The 26,837-nt window shown below is 27.6% G+C and overlaps 2 protein-coding genes across 2 annotated transcripts; both read left to right on the top strand.

The window, feature by feature from the left end:
• The first annotated feature begins 53 nt into the window (after window positions 1-53).
• On the top strand, window positions 54-26,837 carry LOC145186621 (serine/threonine-protein kinase PLK1-like). Its single transcript, XM_090095679.1, has 12 exons — window positions 54-415; window positions 933-1,040; window positions 5,176-5,292; window positions 5,807-6,024; window positions 11,870-11,965; window positions 12,076-12,247; window positions 12,568-12,835; window positions 13,020-13,112; window positions 22,344-22,497; window positions 22,798-22,927; window positions 23,093-23,206; window positions 26,274-26,837. The coding sequence occupies exons 1-12, from the start codon at window positions 251-253 to the stop codon at window positions 26,496-26,498; spliced, it is 1,860 nt and encodes a 619-aa protein (XP_089951805.1). The 5' UTR covers window positions 54-250; the 3' UTR covers window positions 26,499-26,837.
• On the top strand, window positions 16,114-22,058 carry LOC149884925 (uncharacterized). The gene is made up of 2 exons (XM_090095680.1): window positions 16,114-17,138; window positions 17,550-22,058. Exon 2 carries the CDS (start codon window positions 18,165-18,167, stop codon window positions 18,933-18,935), a length of 771 nt encoding a protein of 256 aa, XP_089951806.1. The 5' UTR covers window positions 16,114-17,138; window positions 17,550-18,164; the 3' UTR covers window positions 18,936-22,058.

Below are 26,837 nucleotides of genomic sequence, written 5' to 3'. Positions count from 1 at the left end.
TTTTTTATCATGTGTTTTTAAAACAGTATCACGTGATTTTTTAACAGAACGGTAAAGGAAATGGCATATTTTATAATTATCGGCCAATCACCCTCGTTGGCGTACTTTTTGAAATTAGTTTATTCGTTTAAACCAAAAGGGTTGTTTTAAACCATTCTTTTCTACTTATATATGTTGATAGCATTTAATTTATGAAAACTATCTGCTTTGAGCATAAAATTGCTATTAAACTTGTTAAGATATTCTCGTGATGCACAAGATTTCCAACACAGAAAAATATCGGCAGAAAATGGCTGAGAAACCTAAAATATCAACACTTCCCGCAGACAAAGTTACTCCTGCACCAGAATTAGCTGAAGAGATTGTAAATCCTGACACTAATGTAGTATATATACGTGGAAAGTTTCTTGGAAAGGTAAAAATGTAAAAGATCATTGAAACAATCTAAAAAAATTAAAGTTTTAACTGAATACTTTAGTTTTAACATTTTCTGTTTATCTTAAGTAGACAAACTTAAAGCTGGCCAAAAAATTATATCAATCATTAGATATTTAACAGAAGTCAACTTTAAACTATTAGTAATGTCAAAGTGCTTTTTTCCTGTGCAGATTACAAGACTTCAAGATGGAAAAGAAAGTCATTAAAATTAGATTTCGCTCCATTCTTGTATTCAGTTTTCCTTGTTCTAACTAAATTCGTTTCACAAAGAAGTACATCTGCAGTATTAGATGTAGAACTCTTTGTGTCATGTTTGTAGACAATTTTTCATATTTTGTGTTATTTAACAATTTCCATATTTTTTATATCTAACAAAATAACCAAGAAATATGAGTTTTCATAGTCAATAGAAGACTTCTTATATGAACTTTGTATATGAAAATTGTATAATTTATATTTTAATTCATGTAGTTCTAATACAATTATTAATATAGGGTGGTTTTGCTAAATGCTATGAAATGACAGATAAAGCAACTAACGCTGTTTATGCTGGAAAAATTGTACCAAAATCTCTTCTAACAAAAAGTCATCAAAGAGACAAGGTAGGTCTTATAAAGTTCAATTCAAAAATAACTTCACACTATAGCTGTGCAATTTAGTTATAATAAACCATGATAAAAACTCTAAGCCATACTTTATTTGAATTATTTTTACTGTCTCCTTATTTCACTAATGGTTTAAATTAATTTAGCATTTTTAGTTTACAAATGCAAATTAGCAGGAGTATTAGCATTGTAACCTAATTTTTATACACTATAAATTTTTATAGAAGTGTTAGATGGTTTTACAATAATCAATAAAAAATAAGGTAACAGCTTGCTGTTTTTCCAAGTGTTTTTAGTTACCAAAAAATTAAATAAGGAAATTATTTGTGCACAGTTTTTAATGTGTATTTTAGAAATTAATAGGAATATTATTTTCATATCAATAATTAAAACTTAGTCTAGGATACCTCAAGTACATATAGACATACACTTCTACTGTTAGAAATTTTCTTTGTTAAATCATTATAATTATGCTAAAGAATTATCTATAATCATGAATTATCAACTATTCAACTGAGTCACTTGTGAGATAAAGAAACTATCAAATCTGACTCATCAAAAGTTTTATATATCAACCTAGTATAAAAGTAATTTAGGTTGTAAGTGGTAAATTAGTGTGAAAATGAAGTTCTGCATGAGAGTAAAATATGTTGCACACATTTGATATAAATGGTTAGGAAGCTTTTTTAATAGCATTGTGGCACCAATTATATTAATGGTTGCCATTTATACTGCAAAGTAATTAAGGCTTTTTGTAAATATAAAATGTATATACTGTTAGTACTGCAATTCAGATTCACTTTAAGTTTTGAATTACTTATTACAATGAAGCTATTTTCTTATAGTTACAGGTCCTCCCAAAATCACTTAAGACTTTTCATCATATCCCATGGGTTTTTTTTTTATTATTATTACTTTCCTCTCCTTTTTGAAAAATGCCAATCTTCACTTTCAAGAAACATATCAACTTATTTTATTGAAATTGTAATCATACTTAAAGGGTAAATCAAGTATGATTGCTCAGGATGTTAGGTTATGGAGTCAAGATGATATAAAAAGTAAGTAGTACAATAACAAGACATAAATTACATTTTTATTCCCCGTGTACTGAAAATGAATGTATATACTAAGTATTTTTCAGTTTACTTTTAACTAAATGCAATGTTTTGAAAAAGAACATTATTTAGTAAGTAAAACAAGTTCTTGACAAATCTTTTCATAAGTGACTTGTGTTCTATGAACTGTCAGACTTTCTTAAGACTGTTGAAATATTATCCAAACTTATGAACTATCCAAATCTGTTTAAAGTTTGATGAGTAGATTTTAATGTTTGCTTAGTCTTGTACTTCAATAAAAGTCATCTTAGCTTTAATATGTTTAGAAGCATAGTTATTTGTTTTTATAACCATGAAAACTTACCAAACTCTCCTCATTTCATGATAATGAACTCTTTCACATGTTGCTTTACTATGCAAAGCTTTAGAGTACCATTTGATCTAATATCTATGAGGTTTTTTTTAGTATTTTAATTGTTGTCAGGGTTTAATGACTTTTACCCTGACAACAATTATTCAGCCTTGAGTATTTTAGGTGGTTCTGTTGAATGGAATAGGCTGGGATGCTTTGAAGGTGCTTAGTGTTTTTCAACAATTATTAGTAAAACTACACATCTACTTAAACTGAATAGTTTAGGAAGTTTGGTTTTAAAATTCATTGATAGAGGGGTGGTTCTTTTGACCTGATTTTATTAAAATGGAATGATGTATAGGTTCAAATAAAAAAACTATAGTTGATGTAATATCTTTATTTAATTAAAAGTCTAAAGCTATAATGACTATCTAAAGTTGAACAATTAAAAATTTAATTATAAGATTTAATTTTTAATGGGTATAACTTTAATACATGTAAAAATTTAAACTATGATTATTTTTTTAGTAATATAAAGATAACAGAAGTATTTTAATGACAACAGTAAGAATTTAAAAAAGAATTATTAAAATGCATAAGTTTGTTTATGGTTAACATTTCTAAATATGTGTCACCTTCAATAAAATTTAAGATAAAATGTTTAGTTGCTTCAACTGGAATGTTATTGAGAACTTTCTACTTTTTAGACTAAACATTCATGTAAAACCAATATCTTTAGTTTCATAAAACTTATTTACTACATTTAAGAGCTCTTTTATTTAATATATTTGTTCTTTATACTCCTAATCTGTTTTTTGGGTTTTGTAGGTAAATCATATTCTTGGTTTCTTTTCTGGTGTATTATCATCTTTCAATGCTAAAAAGTTAATAAAATTTGTATTTATACAACATAAACATTTTAATAAACAAAGTCTAAATTCTTAAAATGACAAAAGAGAAGGGAGAAAGCTTGGATGGGGGGGAGTAGTACATCTTTTTTGAATTTAACTACTGTAGGAATGAATATAGGATATTGAGTGTTAATTTAATGGCTAGAGCTTGAAATTGAGTTAGAAACATATCATGACCTCATTTCATGATCTTGGGCCATAAAGATTGTTTTATCAAGTAGTGTAAAAAAGTCAACAAAAAGTACCAGATTAACTACTAGGGTGAATGGCAAAAATCTTTCTTCAAATATTTGTTTAGATTAATTCCACAATTACTAGATGTTATCATACATGGTTTTAATAATTTTATTCTTACTATTGAAATATATGGTATTCCTAAAAATACTTTTCTTTATTTCCTCTTACAGTGATAGTATTGTTATTCAAAAATGTATCTTTGAATATCAACTACCTTTGTTTTTTTTTAAAATTTTGCTGAAGACATGGCTGTTTATTTTCTATCTCCATTCAGCTTTAGAAATCAGTTAGTCTATGACATCCTATACTTCATTCATCTATTAAATTTAATTTTAACAACTGGAGAATAAAATTTTATATAACTAATTGCAAATACTCAAAGATTTTCTCACCAATAAACATAGGTAAGAAAATCTTTAAGTATTTGTTAGCTAGTTTATAGGAAACATAATCCATAAAAAATAAAATCCATAAAATAGAAACACAAAATCAATGAGTTCAATATCCTCAACAGAGACAACAAACTTATTTGGAGCTAATGTATTCAGTTTTATTTCCTTGTCTATGTTTACTAAATCATTAAGTGTAGCTAAATTCCCTTGGTTGGCTAACTTAGTACGTGGTATTTAATTCTTTTTCTTATAGATTGGAAACAAACTCTGCAAACAAATGTGCTTTGCATAGTTGACTCAAGTTTTAACATATTATACATAGTACAATAGCTTTGCTATTTATACATGACATGGGTGAAAGTGAAAAATCAGAACCATTATTATAATCATTTATACAAAGAAAACATTCACATTTTGCTTCAAGAAAAAAATCAGGTATTCAGGCTCAAATTTAATTGAAAAATTACTGCATAAATGCTTTGTGACAGCAACATAAGCAATTACTTTACTTAAGTAATCTACCATCATGCTTTTTCTAAACCCAGCTTTTTTTTCTTTAGTTTTGAGTAACATGTTAAGGAGATCAAGTTTTTCCATCAGAGTTGTTTTCCCAAAAAAAACCTCTTGATGAGGTTTCTATAACTGCTCCCAAATGGATTTGACTTATTACATTTAGAATGTACTCAAAATTATTTCCCCTTTTAAAACAGTTAAATAAAAATCATCTACAAATTCTCTCTTTAATAATTTCAGGCATTTACTTACCTTTTTTTAGAAGTCTTTTATAATATTATTGATCTATTGCCATGCTTGCTAAAATAATATCTGGTATGGTCATTAGCCAATCAGTAGCTATTACATACTACACTAGCCAATTAAATTATTGTAAAAATGGTGTAAAACTAAAATTTACAAATTAAAAAAAACAAAACAGAAAAACATTTTAATAATGAAGCTTCTTAATTTTTAAAACTAAATTTTTTCAAGAATCTATTAACAAAAAAATTGAAAAGTGAAAATAGATATCTTTCATAATCAAAAATAAAATTTTATGGGATATGATGAAAGCAACCTTCTTTGGACCCATGAGTGCAATATCAAATAAATGTTTTCCTAAAGTAATTTAAGAACTCTTTTTGTTAAAGCTCTAAACAGTTTATAAAGTCATTTTATTTTATGGTAAAGATGGCACAGGAAATTCAGATACATCGCGAACTTTCATATAAGCATGTTGTTGGTTTTCATAGCTATTTTGAAGACATGCATTACGTTTATATTATATTGGAATTATGTAATAAACGAGTAAGTTTTCTGTTTATTTTTTTGTTTGTTTTTTTTCTGTTGTTTTTTTTCTTCCCTACAAAATATTTTTTTAATAAATGTTTAACATTGCCTATATATTCATAAAAATATTATGGAAAAGTGCATATTATATTGTTTACAAGTTAGAGTTTTTACTGATCCCATATTTTATTCATCATGACATAGTGTAATAGTTAAATCATATAATCTCAAATGTTTATAATTTGATATTATGCTTGTAGTCTAACATAAAAGAATTTATTTTAACAATTGATGGCTAATAATATTTAAGAAAAATACAGCTTTTATGTTATAATTGATCAAAAGGATAGAGAACCATAACTAAATAATTGCTTCTATTTTCTACATGAAAGTTTTCATCAGTCTTCAATTTTTTCAATTTTATATTTAATGTATGTTTTTACAGCATTTTCTCACCTTTTTTTCTTTAAATATTTTTTATTTTTGAGCTCTTTCAGTTAGACTAAAAAATCTAGAAATGCCCTATTTTTAGTCTATGATGGAGTTATATAAACGTAGAAAAGCTGTGACTGAGCCAGAGGTCAGGTTCTACATGAAGCAGATTGTTGATGCTGTCTGTTTTCTCCATAGTAAACATATTATACACAGAGACTTAAAACTTGGAAATTTATTCTTAAATGATGACTTTCAAGTTAAAATCGGTGATTTTGGTCTTGCAACAAGAGTTGAGTTTGATGGTGAAAGAAAAAAGTAAGTGCACCCTTAAATACTGTCTTTTGGTGCATTCTTTGCTTGGCTATACCCTTAAAATTAAGGGTGGAATGCAAGAACTGAACTTAAGTCAAATTCATCTTGAATTTTCGATTCAAGCTTCAAAAATTAGCTTGAGTGAATGTGTAAACAAAGCTTGAAAACTACAAGTTCATGCTTGGATAAGTCAAACTTGAAAAATAATCAAGTCATTGAGTCTACGGCGTTTATCAAAAAATGCACTTTGCAACCAATACTTTTTTTTTAATTATTTTTATTACAGGAAAAACCTTTTGCTGAAACAAATTCACATAATGATATTTGTATAATATACGTTTACATAAGAAGTCAATAACATAGTAAAGAAAAAAAATTGTCTTGCTATGTATTTTTCATTACAAAAATAAATTCATCTTTGCACTTTCAGTTCTAAATCCTAAGTTGTAACCAACATTTGGTTATAATACAACTTAAGTGATCAAGGCAATCTCTCTTGATTTCTCCTTTGTAAGAGATTCCAGTTGAATTAAAATACATTGAAATATTCCAGTTGAATTAAAATACAGAATCCTATTTGAAACATTTAGAGGATGATGCTATACTACAATATACTTTTACTTATCTTTTTTTTAAAATTTTAATGAAAATTAGGTTTTTTTTTTTTTTTTTTTTTTTTTACAAAAACTGAGAAAAATACTTAAAATAAAATTGGTTTTCTCAATGCTAATAGTATACATACATACATACATACATACATACATACATACATACATACATACAAGAAAAGTAACAAAAAGAAGGTGACAAAAGTTGTCGTACGCTTTCAAAATAGTACACTTTGATAAATATTATGGGAACTAAACTTATATTTTAGTATCGTGTATTTTGTCCTTTAGCTTTTACAACAGCAGCAAGACATCTTGGCATCGATTCAACGAGTTTTTTTGTTATAGATGGATCGATTGATTCCCACGTCTTTACAATTTGGACTTTTAATTGTTCAATGGTGTTTACATCTGTTCTATCTATTCGTCTATCGATTTCATCCCATAAATGTTCTATTACATTCAAATCAGGGCTTTGAGGTGGATGATTTTGTATGTCCCAACCTTTTTTTTCCATAAATTCCATCACATCTTTGGCCTTATGTTTGGGATCGTTATCTTGAAGAAAAACGAAGTCATCACCAATACCAAGATTACGTGCTGATTGTTCAATATTTTCTTTAATAATACGTTTATAGTAATGTTTATCCATATTTCCTTCAATAAATACTAACTTTCCAACACCTGCTGCCGACATACATCCCCAAACCATTACTGATCCATTTCCGTGTTTAAATGTTCGGACTGTAGTTCCATTTTCTAAGCAATTTTTTGATGAACGCCATACACGAATTCTACCATCAGATCTTTTTACATTAAATTTAGACTCATCTGTCCATAAGACTTTATTCCAGAATGAGTAGGCATATCAATGTACGTTTTAGCATAGTTTAATCGAAGCTTACAATTTTTATCACTAATACAAGGAACCTTTCTTGGAACGCGACTCACTATTCCTTGTCTTTTAAGACTTCGAATGACTATTTTTGGACTAATTTTAACCCCCAAATCGTTTTCTATTTTGCAAGCTAAAGTTTTGGCACTTACAAAACGATTTTTCTTGATTGTGGAAGCTAAGCTTCGTTCAGCACGCTTATTCAGTTTTTTTGGGCGACCACTTCGGGGCAAATCAGCTAATTTTCCTGTTTTTTTGAACTTGTTAATAATTGAAGAAATTGTGGATTTTTTAGAATCAACAATTTTTGCAATACAATTTAATGATTTTCCTTCATTCCAATGCTTAATTATTAGCTTACGAGTTTCTACAGTGGTCTTAACCCGTTTCGAGCTCCTTTTACTTTTTTTTAACCAAAAAATTCATTTAAATCAATTGAAAATAATCTTAAGGGTTTATAGTTTACTTTATTTTCAAAAATGTATGAAAAATGGTGGACATACGGTTTGGAGTTAAATAAATATTAGTGTATGCCAAGTGTACGATAACTTTTGTCATCATCTTTAATGTACTTTTTTCAAATTTTGAGCCTAATTTTAATGTTATTTTAATATAAATTCCAAAAAATTCATAAATTAACAAAATAAATACTATTAAAAAAAAAATTATAAATTATTTTCATTAAATATAGCAGAAAAATTGTGTCTATATTGAATTTTTTTTTTTTTTCTTAGCATACGATAACTTTTGTCACACAGTGTACATACATACATACATACATACATACATACATACATACATACATACATACATACATACATACATACATACATACATACATACATACATACATACATACATACATACATACATACATACATACACTATTTATATATGTAGGTATTCCAAATGAGTCTATGGGGATCACATGGACATTCTGAAATTATTAGGTCATTTTTAGAAACAGAAAAGAAAACTTTAACAAAACCATTGATAGCATCTTGTTCATTAACGCATGAAAAAGAACAAATTTTAGCATTAAACAAAATATCTCTAAATAAAACATGCAAAAAAGCAATATAATGAAATTTATGATCTTGATAAAGAACTTATGCAAAAACAAATAAAAATACCTAATATAAAAATAAACTCACTCCAGCGAAAGCAACAACACAAACAGAAAGAACATGAAATTTAAATAGAAATTTACCAAAAAAAAATTATAGCTAAAAGTTTTAAAAAGAAAAAAACAAAATAGAGTTGTTCTATTTGAGGATTAATTTTTTCAAACAACATCAGACCTAGTTTTTCTTTTGTTGTTGTTGTTTTAAATAATTACTTTATTTTTTATTAAAGTTGTTTTTTTATATATAATACTAATTTGAAATATAAAATGTAATTCTTTTGATCTCAAAAAATATGAATGCTTGTGAATGCTTAAGCACCATCTTCTTCATTGCTATTTGTGTTTCATTGCCTTCCCATTGATCATTTTTAGAAGAGCAATGTTGTGAAGTACAAAGCAGTATATTATTATAGCTTTAGAATTTTGCATTTTTGTGCATAAGGGAGTGTTAAGGCAAGGAAATTGTTTTTTTAATATACTAAAACAACATTCACCTAACATGCATGAACTTCTCAAGCTGTAATTGTATCAGATTTCACTTTCATTTTTTAGGTTAGAAAAAGGTGTCATTAAATATTTTTTACAAGAATAGTCAGAATCACCTATAACAATAATATGTTGACGAGCTTCTAAAATTTGTTTAATAGCTGAGTTAGTAAAAGTTTGTGAATTGTGAACACTTCTAGGCCATTGAACACAAGCAGATAAAATTTCTTGAGAAGCACCTGCAATTTCAAAGAAAAAAATCCCTTTCTGCTTTAATACATTTCTGTGTTTTCTCCACCAGGATCTATTACAGGAATATGTGTTCCATCAATTACTCCTATACATCCTGGGAATCTTTGAATTTGATAAAATCTAAATAATAGTTGATAAATATAAATATTTTCTTTATCAAAGAAAAGTTCAAAGTTTGCAGGAAATAGCAAAATTAGATTTCCATGAAAACTTACAATCACCTTTGATGAATAATCAAAGAATCAGCTTCTGTTGGAAAGTTTATTTACTGATATATTTTGTTAGCAATTTGAATTAAAATGTTCTTAACCACTCGACAAACAGTTGACTGATTAACTTTCAGCTCCTCCAAATCTCCTATTACTCTCTAAAAGAGTTTACTTAATTAAATCTAAAAAACTAGTTTAAGTATAAAGTACTTTATTTATTGTTACTTGAGTATATCATTATTTGTTGTTATAAAATGATGTTATTTAAAAATATATAATAAAATCTACAATAAGAATGTACCATTTTATGATATCATTTCTTGAATATCTACTCACTTGAAATGAACCAGTAGCATAAAACCAAAATGCAATAGTCAGTTGTTGTGCAGATGAAAGAGGGCACCCTCAATCGTTTAGTTTGTTGTTAATAATGTCAGCTAATATTAAAAAGGTTTCTTTGGAAAATCTATATCGCCTTTTAAATTATGTAATGTTGTAAACTTCTAAAGGATTGGCTCTGTCAATAATAAACCTTGGTATGTGATTTGGCATATTTCTTCATCTAAAATGTTGCTCATACCAATTCATTTTTGAATTTTTTGAAATAAGTTTTTTTCTAATAGTTTATATTATAACTTTTCATGAACTCTCTTTTGCTACTTTTGCAGGTATGAATTCTTTGTATAACTGGAATTGTTTATTACTAAATAGAATTTATTTTAAAACTATATCACATAAATGTGCCTCTTAAGATAATCAAAAACCTTGTGGAATTGGCATAGAATACAATCAGACAACAAGGCTGTTTTTATCTTAAAAGTATATCCTAATTAGTTGTTAGGATTTTTTAATGCTAGGATGCTCGACATTTCAAAATGCCAATAAGTATTTATAATGGCATCATAATATATGGCATGTTGAATCATTAAATACAATTTACAGGATGTTTTAAAAAACACACATTTTCACAATGGTGTTAATCAGTTTTCTGTAATGAATTCATTTACAAATATACTTTCACAATGTAACCTTCTAAATTAATTTTTTCAAAATATACCTAAGTAGTTACTTTTGCTTGGTAAAAGCTCATTTCTATATTTGCAAAGGTTCTAGTAACTTATATGGTTATAGTAAAGTTTTGTATGCAATAGCAAAATGATAATGGTGGTTTTTTTTTTTTCAAGTTTGGTTTTAAGATTGGTCTGAATTAAAGTTTTAAAAAAAGACTTGAAATTTCAAAAATTCTCATTTTTTAAGTTTGACTTCAGTTCAAGTTCGCTTCTTGCATTCTGTTCAAGTCAGACTTTAGATTTGAAGTCAGGCTTGAAGTTTTAAGTCTGCTTCTTGCATTTGCAAAATATTTTTGCTTTCTCATGTCTGGTTTGAAGTCCTGCTTGAAAAATGGTAAATTTTTGCCGTTTTTCATGTCTGACTTAAGTAGAAGTTCTCTTTATGCATTAGCTCAAGTCGCACTTCAGTTTAGAAGTACGACTTCAAATTGGAAGTTAGGTTCTCAATAGGAAGTTAGGACAACTTCAAATTGGAAGTAGGACTTCAAATTGGAAGTTAGGTTCATTCCATCCTAAAAGTGTTATTCTATAAAAATTGGCTATAGTACCATTTCAAATCAAAGTGTCAAAAGCAGCTAGTTTTTCTTTTGTTTACTAAAGAAAGTTTGTAAGTATAGCAGTGTTTAAGTTTATAAATGCAACAGTTTATAAATATAAATTTCTTGTATTTAACAAATCATTTGTTGTTGACTTTCAAAAGACTTAATTAAACTACATTATGGTCTATGCATATATTATAGGTCATTCTGTAAAGCAATAATATTTTTGCAAAAAGTTTTTTTATTGCAGTCTGACTATCAAAGTGGTATTCAAAATATTACAAATAACTGGTTGGGGGAAAGGAATAGGTTTTTAAAGAAACTGACAATTAAATTTATTAGGAAATGTTTTTAAAAGACTGCTTTAGTCATATTTTTTTTTACACTATGAATTATTTTTTTTAACATATTCTATTCTTAAATTCAATGATTTTTTCTCATGTCATCACTTTTCAATCTAGCTTTTAACCGTTTTTCTGGTGAAAGTTATTTGTTAAAGACTTGTTTTAGAAGAGTAAAATAATATAATAATATTGCTATATTTATTATTATTTAGATTGTTTTTCTATCATGGTTTTATGTTGTTTTATAAAAATTTATATTGAACATGATTAAAGATCATAAAGTGTTATCAATTTTGTTGAATTGATTATATACTTTTAGAACATTATGTGGGACACCAAATTATATTGCTCCTGAGGTTCTTTGTAAGAAAGGTCATAGTTATGAAGTTGATGTATGGTCTGTTGGCTGCATACTGTAATTTTTTACTTTATTTATCTATTTCTTCAAAAAAAAAAAAAAAGGTAGTAGAGACTTAAATAAAAAGGTCTATTTTGAATCACATCTGTTGTCCTTTTTTTTTAAAGTTATACTCTACTTGTTGGTAAGCCACCATTTGAAACAATGTCCTTAAAAGAGACATATCATCGGATTAAGAAGAATGAATATTATATCCCTGCTAAAGTGCCTCATTCTGCTCAAATGCTAATAATCAAGATGCTCAGACCAGATCCAAATACAAGGCCTACAATGAAAGAGGTTTTTCATTTTATCTTTAGTTTCTGATATTTTAATATGCAGAAATATTACAGTTTTGCATTACATCCTTTGAAATTTATTAATCATTTTATTTAATATACCTTAAGTATACATAGCTATAATAAGATCACCCAATCTGCTTCAGATTCATGCCAGCTGCACTCAGATAGCTTAGGTTGCATTTGTTGTTATGGATTTAAATTTTTAATTACATTTTTCACTAAAATGCAATTGATAAAAGTGTAACTTAAAAGGTATACTCTAGTTCCAGAGAGAAGATTGTTCCCAAAGGGCTGGATATTTCTTATATTATATTCTAGTGTCAAGAAGATCGCTTCTTCTCTGATGGATTTACTCCAACAAGCTTGCCAAATAGTTCTCTTACCATGGCTCCTCGTTTTTCTTCTGCACAGTATCATTCTGATAGAAGACCTCTAGGTGATGCAAACCGTGATTTAGGAAAAGGATTATTGTCAGTCATTCCAGAGAGTAGTAATGGAATTGATAAGAATAATGTTAGTAGAGCTGTATTTGTGAAAGATGGACTTGGTCATGAAATTGATGAAGATCCTGCTGAAGAAACTGATGGTGTGCTTTTTATAATCAATTTTTACTTTAAAATGTTCATGTTAGGATGCAAATTTCAAATCAATTTATCAAAGACAGGTTATACTAAGGATTGAACTATACCACTCTTTGTTTTAAATTATCTTAAAATTAAAGCAAAAGCTTGTAATTAAAGTTTTAAAATAAACTTTTTTTTTTTTCTTAGGAGAGCCAGATGATCATTACTTAGGGCATCTTCTAAAGCTTTTAGACAGAGTTTTAGAATCAAGACCAGCTGATCGAGGTGTCATTAACATGGGTGGGTTAATATTATTTTGTTGTTACTATGCAGTATTTTTTTAGAGCTGGTCAATCAGCTGATTGATTAATCATTATGGATTTCACAATCAATTATTTTTATATAATCAAGTTTTTTGTTTTTTTCTTAACTTCCTTGAAAATCTATGTTTGGATTCTATTTTTAAGTAAAACTTTGAAATGTAGAGGTGACAGCCAATATTTTTCAAACCACAGGCTATACTGTATTATTAAACATAGATTGCCATGCTTAGTAGGATTAAATAATAACACTAAGGGTGGTAGATTAATTGGTATTTTAAGTTAATTAAAAAACAATTAACTTTGTGAAAATTATTTCCCATTTACATTGCAAAAACTGAGTTTTAATAACACTCACTTTTAGAATGGTGTTTAGTTAAAACTTTTTTTAAACTATTAATTGGTATTTTAAATTAATCAAAAATCAATTAACTTTGAAAATTATACCCCATTCACCATTCATTAGGATGGTGTTTAGTTAAAACTTTTTTAACTATTATCTGTGTCACACCAGAATAAATCAGATTTATTTTTACAAAACCAAATCAAACTTAAGTTTGGTAATTCAAGTAAAAATTCTTTTATATATAATACTTTGGTCGAGTCTAATTTGAAGTATTTTTTTTTAAAAAACAAAAATAGAATGGAAAATTTACAAAATCAAGAGATTTCGATTTACTTAACAAAAGTTAATGTTCTGAAGTATTACAGAAGATGATGCCAGCAAAGTAATTTTCATTTGGAATTTATAAATCAAATTTTATTCAGATATGTTTCAAGACCTCAGTTAATTTGGAAAAAATTAAGATTTCATGATATATATATATATATATATATATATATATATATATATATATATATATATATATATATATATATATATATATATATATGTTATTATTATTATTATTATTATTATTATTATTATTATTATTATTATTATTATTATTATTATTATTATTATTATTCTCAAATTTTTATTAAAGCTTTTCTTTTTATGGAGATTTATAGAACCTTTTGGCTTCCAAACAATAAAAGTTTTTAAATAAAATAACCTCACTATGTTGTCTTATTTAGCTACCGTTTTTTAAACTCATTTATTTGAAATAAGGTTTTACAAAGCAGTGTGAACGGAAAAATGTATCACTAGTTTAAATAACCAATATTAAAATAAGTTTTATTTTTGGTGTGAATAGGGTATTAGTTAATTAAATTTTAAAAATGAATTTTTATGATTTACGAAAAGTAAATTGCTGCTCCTAAAGGTTTTATTTCTCTTTTTTTTTTTTTTTTTTTTTATTAGATAAGGTCTTAAACTTAAGTTATTAATGGTATGATACTGTTTTTTTACTAGTTCATAACTTAGTAACAAACAATTTAGCAGTACTAAAAGTTCTTTCTGTTTCTATAGAGGATGGGAGCATATTTGGCTTTGCATTCTAAATCTTTTCTAAAGTACTTGGCATTAGTTCTGTTATTTAATGAGTCATATAAGTGGAAATTTCCTTAGAGTATGAATTACAAGTTAGTCTTTTATCTCTTCATGTTAATGAAGCTGTAGGTGAAATTATTTCTGCTAGTTCCTTCCACTGTGAACCATAAAGACCACCAGGTTCAACTTTTCCTCAGCTCAAAACAAAGTTTAAGGTTTGGTTCAATCCAAACTGTCCAATTCTTTGATGTATGTCAGAAATGAATTTGGTTTTTACTACTGCAACTCCAACCGATGCTTGACTCCAACCAATATTAGACACATCAGTTTGTTACTAACTTTGCACATTCACAATCCTAACACACAAGTTCCATCATTCACCTTATTTGGACTCCCAACCATTTTTTGAAAAATGGCTCTTGACATAATTGACAACCCACACAGTTTTGTCAATAAAAACTTACAACAGATTTGATGATCATTGGGCTAACATTTTATCTGAAACCAAGTTGTGTCAGGCAATACCTCTTTTGAAATGCCTCAGTTTGGAACAACCAAATTTATCAAACAGAAATTTATCAGTTTTTAATTTAAAAATAAGCCATCCACAAATCAATAATTACTGGTTTATTACTCAAGAGCAGGTCAGATTTTGTTATCTTTGTTTTGGTGAATAACAGCCATTAAGGGTATTTGCCTTTTGAGCAGTCCCATCTCATTTTCACACTCTAATAACCACTTTCAATTGATCTAATCCAGTCATTTATTTTCATAGTCTGTTATAGCGCATTTTGTTATTTCTTACTGCACAACTTTGCTAAACAACCAGTTAGGGCTTAAACATCTAAAATATTAGATCTTTGGAAACAAGTTCTTTGCAAGTGAAATGCTTTTTGCAATCTGGTTCATATCTTTGCAGTTGTAACACACAACTCTTTAAGAGGCAATTAACTATATGTATTAAATTAGTTTGAGATGCAAACCCAGCTTTTCCCAGAATTTTATTAGAATTATCAATAAGACATAAAGCTCTTTGAGCCAATTTGTAAAAAAGAGGCCAATGATCTAAGAGTAGTCTACCAATTAGTGCTACAATCCCCATAAGAAGATTTAATTCTGGTGGTGGAACTAAGTGATTAATTTCATCTTCAATATTTTTATCTAAATAAATTTCATCTGCAATCACTTAGCCCTATTTCTAACAAACAAATTATACCAATGATCAAAAGAACCTAAAGTTATTAGAGTACCACTTTCTAGGGAGCATTCACCTTCACACTACAAGCATGTACATTTACAGGAATAGTGATTGCAATGTGATTGTAACATCCAGATTTAATCTACTGAAGATTTTCTATAAATTTCCGTTATCTTCACAAACATCAACAATAACAAAATAAAACACTTTTAAACTCCACTGTCAAAGTAAATCTCATTTTTATTGGTGCTATCAAGACATTTACAATTACTTTTAAAAATCTTTGACCTCTGTCAGTTGATACACATACCATACTGGACCCAATCCTCTTTCCATTAAAATTCTAAAAACAAATTCAGTAGTGTCATGTATAAATACTACATCTCTTGTTACAGTTTTATCATTCCAAATAAAGTAATTCCAAATAAATCTTATTCAATTTTGTATTTAGATTCAATTTCTTCTTGTAATGATGTCATTGTATTAATTACATTCTCCATAACAGTTGATGATTCCAGATTCTTACACAGACTTGATATTTTTTCTTTTTCTTTTTTGTCAATTTCAGTATAGAAGTTATTTCCATTACTTTTTGAAATGATATTTGATTAATAAAATTTCTAGAACATTTATTGTCTTTAGTTCCAACAGTATAACTTGACAAATTCCCTCCTTAAAATTTAAATGTAATTGAATTATATGCATTTTTAATCTACCCTTACTTTAAATTTACAATGCAAACGTTTTGTAACCAAAGTTATTACCAAGTTATTAGTAACCAAAACAATTGCTTAGATAAAAGCCTCATTTATTGAGTGTTTTACATATGCATTAGTTTTATTTGAACATATAAATCCTTTTTTAATTATTTAATAATGACAATAAAAACTTACATACCTTAGTTTCAAAGAAAAGGTCTCCCTCAATGCCTTCTAATTGTATCTTGTTTTTTATTATGCCTGAAGCAACTTCCTAACATGATGTCGGATAATAAAAAATGTTTCTGACAATTTAATTAATTTTAAAACAGCCTGGCTAGAACAACAGTTGTTATGACATCCTAAAGAATAAAAATAACTCTTAAATTAATATACACCTTAAATTTTTATATTGACAATAATAAATGAATATCTGACAACTTTTAATTTACTTATCAAGTAACTAAGAATTTAATATTACTAAGTTCAGTAGGGGAGACTGGTTCTCCTAGGTACGCCATGTACCTAGGGACACTTAAATATTTTGAGAATTTTGTATGAGAGCATAATATTTTTTGCATGTGGCAACACTCCACCTCTTGAGGTCAGTTGATAGCTGAAGTGTCGTCGTGTTGGTTGCAAAGTGGTGATTAAAAATTGATCTTACAACCCTTTTATGTAAGTTTTAACATTTTTCTTTTTTAATTTCGCCCTTATAATGTATTTAACAAAATATTTCTTAGTTTATACGAATACATTATTTTGTTTGCTTGAATATTGCGTTAATAATATCTCTCAAATCCTAACTTCAAATTTTTAGTCGGCGTTTTTTGTCAATATGGCACTCTGTTGTACCTAGGGACATGTACCTAGGTACAACAGTGCCAAACTTTTGTTTCATCAGGAATTGTTTGTGTTTTTATGTAATAAATAATTCATTTATGAATCGTGGTGTAGTAAATAATATAATTGTGACTCGTTGTGCAGTAATTAATAGGAAATAATAGTTGTAATTCAATTTATGCCAATAATAAATAATTAAAGTTATAGTTATAAGTTATCTTTAGTATTTTTTTATTTTCATTCTAGATTCATTCTAGGCGCAGCAAAAAAATATGGAATATCGAGGTTGATGCTTTGCTGCCAAGTCAAAAAATTTAACGAATCTGGACCTGAAAATTACTTGTGTGAATTAAATTATGCACATTGGAAAGTTTTTACTCATAGCGAAGAGTGTTTACTGCTTGAGTATGTTTAAAAAACTTCTCAACTTCATTTCGGATTAACAACAAAGAAGCTGAAAGAACTAGCTTTTCAATTTGCCAAAATAAACAATAAAAAATATCCTGAACAGTGGGGAAAAAAATCAAGAAGCGGGCAGTGAATGGCTGCGTACATTCAAAAACAAATTTAGGGAAATTATATCATTAAGGAAACCTGAAGGGACTAGTTTGGGCTGGGCTACTTCATTCAATCAGGAAAATGTGAAAAATTTTTTCAATATATACACTGACATTCTACAACGACACCACTTTGATCCGTTAAGGATTTATAATGTAGATGAGACGGTAGTTTCAACTGTGCAGGCTTGTCCAAAAGTATTTGCGAAGAGAGGAGTCAAACAAGCGGGAGCAATGACTTCGGGTGAGCGATGCATCAATGTAGTGATGATTGCTGCAGTGAACGCAATAGGAAATTCCACCTATGTTCATTTTTCCTCGAGTCAAATATATACAAATGACAATGATGAGAGGAGCTCCTCCAGAATCAATTGGGGCAGCAAATCCCTCTGGTTTATTGAACGAAAGGACATTTATTGAATTTTTGGATTATTTCATAGCGCATGCTCATCCAAGTAAGGATAACCAGGTAGTTTTATTAATGGACAATCATGTGAGTCACATTTCTATTCATGCTATTGGCAGAGTCAAAGAAAATGGCATTCATTTGGTGACATTTCACCCGCATACTACACATAAGATGCAGCCGTTAGATAGAACTGTCTTTAGTCCATTTAAAATACATTACAATAATGCTGTAACCATTTTTATGATATCATCAGAAAACGCAGGAAAGCCGATTACTATTTATCACATTGCAGAACTAGCTGGAATGGCATGCACAAAAGCGTTTACACCATCCTATATAATAAATGGTTTCAAAGTTTTTGGCCTCTATCCACTGAATCCCGATAGATTTTCGGAAGAAGACTTTTTGCCATCAAGCGTGACTGATAGACCACTAACATCAGAAGATTATAACTCACCTATATCGTCTCAGGGCTCACCTCTTTCAACACTGCCAAAATCTGATTGTACAAATCTGAAATCTGTGTCTCCTTTCAATATAATGCCATTACCTAAAGCTGGTCCAAGGACAAAAAATAAACCTGCCTGTAAGGGTAAAGCACAAATTGTTACTGAAATGCCAGAAAAAAAGGAAAAAGAGGAGAGGAAGAGAAAGAACAACTTGTAATGATAAATCGAAAAAACAAAAACAGGAAATACCGCCAAAAAATAAAGTTTCTAAAAAATATAAATCGAAAACAAAAAACACATTCTGTTTAGTGGGATCATCTCCATGTTCCTCGAGACAAGTATTTAGCCGTGTTTGTCACAATATAATACAAAATGATGATAAATGGATTAAATGCATAATCTGCTGAAATCCAGTTTGTGTAAAATGTGCAGAGCCTGATATTCTGCCATTTGAATTTATTTGTAAAAAATGTTTAAATGCTAATAGCGATGATAGTGTTGCAGGTGAAGATTGCAACCCAACGAATCAGTCTTGTAATGAAGATTCTTCTTAATTAAAGTATTTTTTATTCTGGAAAAATTGGTATCACTCTTTTTGACCTATAATTATTAACTATCTTATTTTAAACACTGTTGTTTCTTAATTAAAGTATTTTTGTCCTGGATATGTTGATGTTACAATTTTATCTATAAGTTTTAACTATTCAAAATATATTGCTGCTTCTCAATTCAATCATTTTTTGTACTGGAAAAACTGATATCACTTTTTTTCATCTACTAGTGTTAACTATTTTAAATATGTTTATTTACAATTTAAGTATTTGTTTGTTCTGGAAAAATTGATCTCTATTTTTTATTTATTAATGTTAGCTATTTTAAATAATATCGTTACCTTCACTACAAATAAATAGTTCTTTTAACAATCTATATCATTGTTTTAGTTCCCTTTCCGGATTTTTTACAGGTTCTTTTGTATTTATAATTATTAGCTCAATAGAAGCCAATCTGAGTATTCGATTACCCAGCATCCCTAGGTACAACTGCCGTCTCTAGGTACAACCATCTATGTCCCTAGGTACGACCCCATGTTGTACCTAGGGACAAAGTCAGACCTCATTTTTGTGGCTAAAAAAAAGTGCTAAAAAATTGTATTATAAAACAGAGGTCCTCATCAAAAGTGCACAAAGGACCATATTTTCATATACAGTTTTCAAAAGTTCAATTATATTCACCAATGAAAAGTTACACTCATTAACATAAAAATGTCCTTAGGAGAACCAATCTCCCCTATTACATCTAATTTTTGGCCTAACAACCTTCAATTAAAAAAAAATACTTATAAAAAGTCTATACTTTTATATGTATTAATCATTTCACTTAAATAAATTTTAGGATTTACATTTGAAAAACTTTACTCTTCCAGTTTAAAAGTTAAGTGTTTGATCCCTTCTCCAACAAAAAGATGTTTCTTCTACAACTTGAACAAATTACATCTGGACAGACATTTAACTCTAAATTTTACTCAGGCCAAATATACTCCTTGATTTTATTTGCTACTTTTGTTAAAAACTCTTTTTTTTTTTTTTTCTTTAATTGTTTCAAATTTGTTAAAGAACATGATGGTGGGTTTCATCTATTTTGAGGTTAAATTTTTAGGTTTTTTTACTTTTTTTTAAAACTTAAAATGCTAATTTTTTTGATCAACTTCAAATTTGCTTTGGACTTGAAAAACACATAAAAACTGCATTTACTTTTTATAAAAATAAAATTAGAGGTGAGAAGAAATCAAACCTGGCAGTCTTTATGGCTCACAGTGCTTCAGCTTTGGGTTTTTTTTCACATTGGCTTCACAGTAGAACTGGATTCAAACTTAGACTTAAATGCTTCTTCTACTTCTAGTTCACTTTTTTTGGTTATACTCATCTAGAAATAAATGTGCATATAATTATTTTGATGTTTTAGTAATTTAATTTTGTATTGGGTCTTTTAAAAGATTATCTGGTAACTCTGTAATTTTATCTGAAATTTATCAGGTCACAATCTCTATTTCCTAATTATGCCATAACAAAATGTTCCATAACACTTAACAGCTACAATTTTTAGTTCCAAGAATTGTTTTAACTTTGGGAACATTGGGAAATTCCATCATATTTTAGAATCCAGAATTCGCTTAAGTTCTTCTCCTAAATCAGTTTTAAAAATATTGTGACAAGTATCATTTTTAAGTGGTGATTTTCTAAACAGCTGTTTTATTAACATTTTGTATAAAAGTACTATAGTCCTCTTTAAACTGGGTTCCCTCATCAATAGAGGTGTTATTTTCTTCATTCCATGATTCTTAATTGTCATTATAACTGTCAGGATTAGAATCACCTTCTTTATTTTCATGATCCTCATTATTGAGTAGTTCTTCTTGAATTGTTTCCATCACTAAACTAATTCACTCATAAACAATATCACATGCTGTAAGATTGGCAACGGTAAAGTTATTGGATGTTTTCCATTTCTCATTCTATTTTCTTGATAACTGATGCACCATCAGTAACACATCCAATTATATCATTGGTCAAATTCAAGTCAAATTCACTCAGTTTGTTAGTAAAATTACTGCTCTTTCTGAAGGCATTGAACCATTTATTCTAATTAGTGACATTTATCTCAACAATATGCATTAAGGCACAAGAATCTTAGTTCCACTGAAGAGATATTGAAAATCTTTATTTAATTTTTTTTTTTTTTTGGAGAAGCTCTTGTGCAATTTTTAACTTAATTGAGTTTGCATAGTTCATAACAATTGGCCTTATTGCATTCATCAGGGATTCTTAGTTCTTGAGCTTTTCAGCCAATTTTAATATCTTTGCTGTTGACTAAAGTTGTAAAAGCGATACAATCCACAGCTGTTAAACAAGCTAATACCTCTTCAGCTTTGTTGCCTAACTTATTAAAGTAGGCAGCAGTATCTAGCTGTATAATTTTGACTTATCTGAAACAATTTTGGTAGGCAAAAAAGTTTAAACTCTAAATGATGCAAGAAACTTGAGGTGGATGAATGGAATTTAAGTTCAACAAACAATGTTTGCAATTGAATATTGACTTACATTTATTTTCTGATAAAAAATGCTTCTAAACTTCAAAACAAACTTTTTCATATTGCATTGTAAATGTATTGGTGCACTGAAAATGCTTTATTTGTTAAAATTTTTCAATGGTACCAAAATACTCCAAAATTTACCAATCCTAAATAACACCTTCAATAAATATATTTTGCATTTTCTATCAGCTTTTTATGGGTAGTTTTCATAATTGATTTTGGTTTTTCTTTAGACACAAAAAAAGAAAATATTTTGATGAATTGATTAATCTAATTATTTTAACCTGGAAATTTTATTTATACCTGGAAATGTTCAATATACCTCTATTATCATAAAAAGAAAATAAGTACAGATTTTTTAAAATTATGTGTGTGTGTATATATATATATATATATATATATATATATATATATATATATATATATATATATATATATATATATATATATATATATATATATATATATATATATATATGTATATATATATACTTTTTTGATGTTTTATGTTATGTGTGATTTGTTATTGTTTAGATGAAGCTGAAGACCCTGCATTAACACCAGTATCATGGGTGAGCAAATGGGTTGATTACTCAGATAAGTATGGGTTAGGATATCAGTTGTCTGATGGCAGTGTTGGAGTTTTATTTAATGATGCTACACGTCTCTTGATGCATGAAGATGAAAAGTATGGATTGTTTCAAGATCTTAATATAAAGAATTTAAGTTAAAACATTAAAAGTTTTGTTTTTGAAAATTAAATTAGTTTTTTAAAATATTGATTTGTTTTGCAAATTTTTTTTATGTAAAAAAACACTCTGTAAGAAATATTTCAGTAGAAGAAAAGTTCCTCAAGGATTATTTCTAAACTTCAAGCTCCATTTTTTTGTGAGCTTTATAATGAGAAAATAACAGATTGTGTTTGCCAGTGTACATTTTATTTTATTTTTTTCTAATTTAATTATTTATTAAAGTTAATGATGTTTAGGAGTTTGCAATATATTGATAAGTTGAACAAAGAAACATTCTTCTCTATTGATAATGCTCCTCCAAATATGCAAAAGAAAAAGACACTTTTAGAGTATTTCCATGATTACATGAATGAACATCTTTTAAAAGTAAGTCTGTATGTAACTACTACTCCCAATAAAAGTTTCATTACTCCCAAAGACTGTAACAATAACTGGTCTAGAATCATGACAGCTAGTTATAAAGACTTAAACACTTGTTGTTAGTCTTTGCTCATTTAAAGAAATCTAGTTATAAATTTATTTTTTTTTTAGACAGGTTCAGGAATAGCAACAAAAGGTATGGAATCAGCACGTTTGCCATACTTGCGATCATGGTTTCGAACAAGGAGTGGAATTATTCTTCATCTTAATATTGGAATTTTGCAAGTAAATTAATTTTTATCTTAAAGTTTGAAAAGAATGACATATTTTAGTGTGTGAATTTTTTCAAAAATTTTTAAATTTGTCAAAAATAAAACAAATCATTTTTTAATGATTTTTTTTTTTTATAGCTAGTTTTTTTTGCTTATACTCATATTTATTTATATTTTCATAAATACTTGTTTTAAAAAAAAATCTTTTTAAAGTTTTAAAGAAATTTGAAACAGAGGATTCTTAATCCAAATTTAGAAATTATCAGAATTTCTGATTACTGATATCTTTTAGTGTTTTCAGAATATTTTCTTTTAAAATATTCTGAAAACACTAAAAGCATAAAACACTAAAATAGCATTTTTTTCATTTATTTTAGATTTAAAAAAAAAACTTTTTTTCTTTAGAAAAAAAAACTACTAGACCAAGCATAACTTTTTTAAACATTTATTTTTTTTTCTATTAAGCTCTGAGCAGTTTCTGTAATTTTTACCTTCTTGTTTTCATCCCTTTCAATGTCCGTCATTCATAAATCATATTAAGAATATTGAAGAACTCAACTGAATCTTGTAAATTTTTTGGATCCAGATTGTGTATATGGAGAAAAAAAGTTATTTGGAAAAACATTTTGCAAATATTATCATTAAAAAATTATTAAATATCCTCAAAAATCACATAAATAAAAGAATAAAACAATGCTGCTTTAAGGTAACAAAAGTAAATCCAAAGATTTCTAAATGAGAATTGCAGTGAATGTCAAAAGATATTTTAATGTTTGATTATTAACACAAATTGTTCATTTGCTGAATTGTAGAAATTGTTGTTCAGTAAGGTCAATTAAGTTAAGCAATTGATATGCTAAAAGTTGTAGTCATTTTGGAATACAGTAATTTGGTCTGATGAAAGAAAATTCCAAATATATTCATAAAGATGTCAGTTTTTAGTGTAGTACAAGGCAGACATAATGCTTTAGGTAAAATGTTTAACAGTAACAAATAGATTTTGTAATGTTAGAATTTGTGATAGGCTACTTTTGGTGCAGGAAAGTTTTCATTGGTGGAAAAATAGATAAGTAACTCTACTAAAAGTATTTTTGAACAAAATCTACACAAGTGCTCAAAAATTGAACTTAATCCAATAATTTTTTCCAGCATACTCTTAAGCACGCTGCATGCACTATTAAGCAGTTTTTGTCATAAGACATCAGAGGTTCTTTAATGACCAAATTTTAATTGAATTAATGACCTGTGTGATCATTTGGATCCAAAAAATTGGCATCCTAAAAGAATTCAGGTTCATCTGTCATTAAAAGAGAATGGAATAATATCCTGACTGAAGTCACCAAAAAATCAGTCAATTTTGTACCACGGGCAGTTTAAGAAATGAAAGGAAATCTAATAAAACATTGAATAATTTTGTTTCTATGAACGTTTTTGATTTTTTAATGTTAAACTCCCATAAACTAACCATGAGCATAAAATGCTCATAAGTCACAGTTGGCTGGATATATTTTTTGTATTAGGTTGACGTGTATATCATAGTGATTAAAAAGGCCATTATACACTATATTTGCTAATTGTTTGATGTATTATATATATATATATATATATATATATATATATATATATATATATATATATATATATATATATATATATATATATATATATATATATATATATATAAAGAAAAAAAAACAAAACTTTACAAATTGTCAAAAACATTTTTAATAAATTTACCAGCAAGTTTATAGCATACATTTATCATTGGAGTTTACAAACTGCAAAAAGGTTCACTTATTAACTGTTGACAAACATTAAAAATATAATATCATTTAGTTTAATGCATTCTTTCATAACTCCCATTGAGCATGGTTTGACTGATTGAATTTAGAATTTTTTTTTTGTAGCTACATGATGAAATTTAGATATAATTTAATCTCCGTTACAGGCCTCTCAAGTATTTTATGTCTGTGGTTTCCAAAAGGTTTGAACTAGTGATTTGGTTTGATATCTTCTTTTTAGTTTCCATTTTATTGCATTAGTGACGGTTACTTTTTTTTTAAATATCTTTAACTTACGGTTATCTTCCACTTATAGTAAAGCTTCCACTTATAGTAAAGTATCCAAGATTTTGTCTAAACCTTAAAACTAAACTCTCATTCAATAGAAATGATTTCAGTTCAAAATGTTTTAGATTGTAGCGCAAAGTAACAAATCTACGGAACTAAGATCTCAAACTTCAAGGTTTAAGTGATAATTTCTACCCGGCTAACTACACATCTTTACTGAGGATTATGTTGGGTTTTTCACAAAAAATCATGTAGAGCAAAGACAGCTTTTACTCTGAGTGGGATATTCCCAACTTACGATTAAGTAATCGTGCTTAAGGAATTAAACTATGATAAAAAGAACTGTTAACAGTACTGAGCGGTCTAAACACACTAAAAAGTTTGTGACTTCTTTGAGTTCATATTGCAGTTGCATTGTCTGCTGGGGCTTGTACTTTGAGAAAAAATCTAACAGAGTTTAAACAACTGTTGGGCTTTGGTGTGCAGAAAAAAATCTCTTTTTTGTTTATCTTTTCATTGATAGCAAATTGAGCTATAAAAGTAATAAAACTTTAAACCATTTGACGTAAATCCTTTAATGTTAATAAAATGAATCAATCTTTAAAAGTAATAAGATTTTAAACCTTTTTATGAACACTGTAAATCCTTTAACTAATGTTAAATAAAATGAATCAACCTAACTTCTATTTTTGTAAGTCTAAATTAATTATTATATAAATTAATTTATTTATTAAATTAATTATTATATAAATTTCGTTCTAAGCCTCTTCCCTTTCAAGATCTTGAAAAAATTAAGGTTGATTTTTTAGTTAAATATGGCAATAAAACAAATGAGTTCAATAGAATAGCTCAAATTTATACTCTTTGCAATATATTTCTTGTGAAGCTTGGATTTTCTTCCCTCTTAATCATTTCGTTTAATACCAATATTTTAAGTCAGTTTTAAAAATTCTAATAGATATTGTTATTTTTGAAAAACCGTTAAGAGTAACTTTTTTTTTACGTTTTTAGATAAATTTTTTTCAAGATCACACAAAAGTAATTATATGCCCCAAAATGGATGCTTTTTCTTACATCGACGAAAATCGTAATTTCCGAACCTATAAACTTAGCGGAATTGAGAAGCATGGGTGCACACGTGAAGTATTTGTACGCTTGCGCTATGCGAAGACAATGGTGGAAAGACTGACAAAGAAACTAGCTGAAGAGAAGCAAGAAAAACAGTCTGCCATTTAAATTATTACTAGAGGAGCATTATAGAAGTTTAAATCTCGCACTTTCATCGTTTCGGAAAGAAGCTAAATTCTCACTTAATTATTGTTAATATTGAGGATTTTTTAATAGATCAGTTGAGGATCTTTTAATAGATCCAGTGTATACATTAGTTTGTTTTTTTTTGTTTTGTTTTGTTTTGTTTTTTGTTTTTTTTTTTTTTTGTTTTTTTTACGCAGCAAAATCTCCTTATATTTAACTCTAGTTCATCTAAAAGTAAGTACAATTCCATTAAATGTATAAATTATGCATATAGATAAATCTAAATTGTATGGTTGTGTAAATAAATATTGTCATACACGA

Source organism: Hydra viridissima, unplaced genomic scaffold (assembly GCF_058129835.1).
Source record: "Hydra viridissima isolate aposymbiotic clone 2 unplaced genomic scaffold, HvirCarnegie_v1 scaffold_8, whole genome shotgun sequence".
Taxonomy (NCBI): domain Eukaryota; kingdom Metazoa; phylum Cnidaria; class Hydrozoa; order Anthoathecata; family Hydridae; genus Hydra; species Hydra viridissima.
Note: the sequence above shows the minus strand (reverse complement) of the source record. Positions and strands in the feature narration are given on the sequence as shown.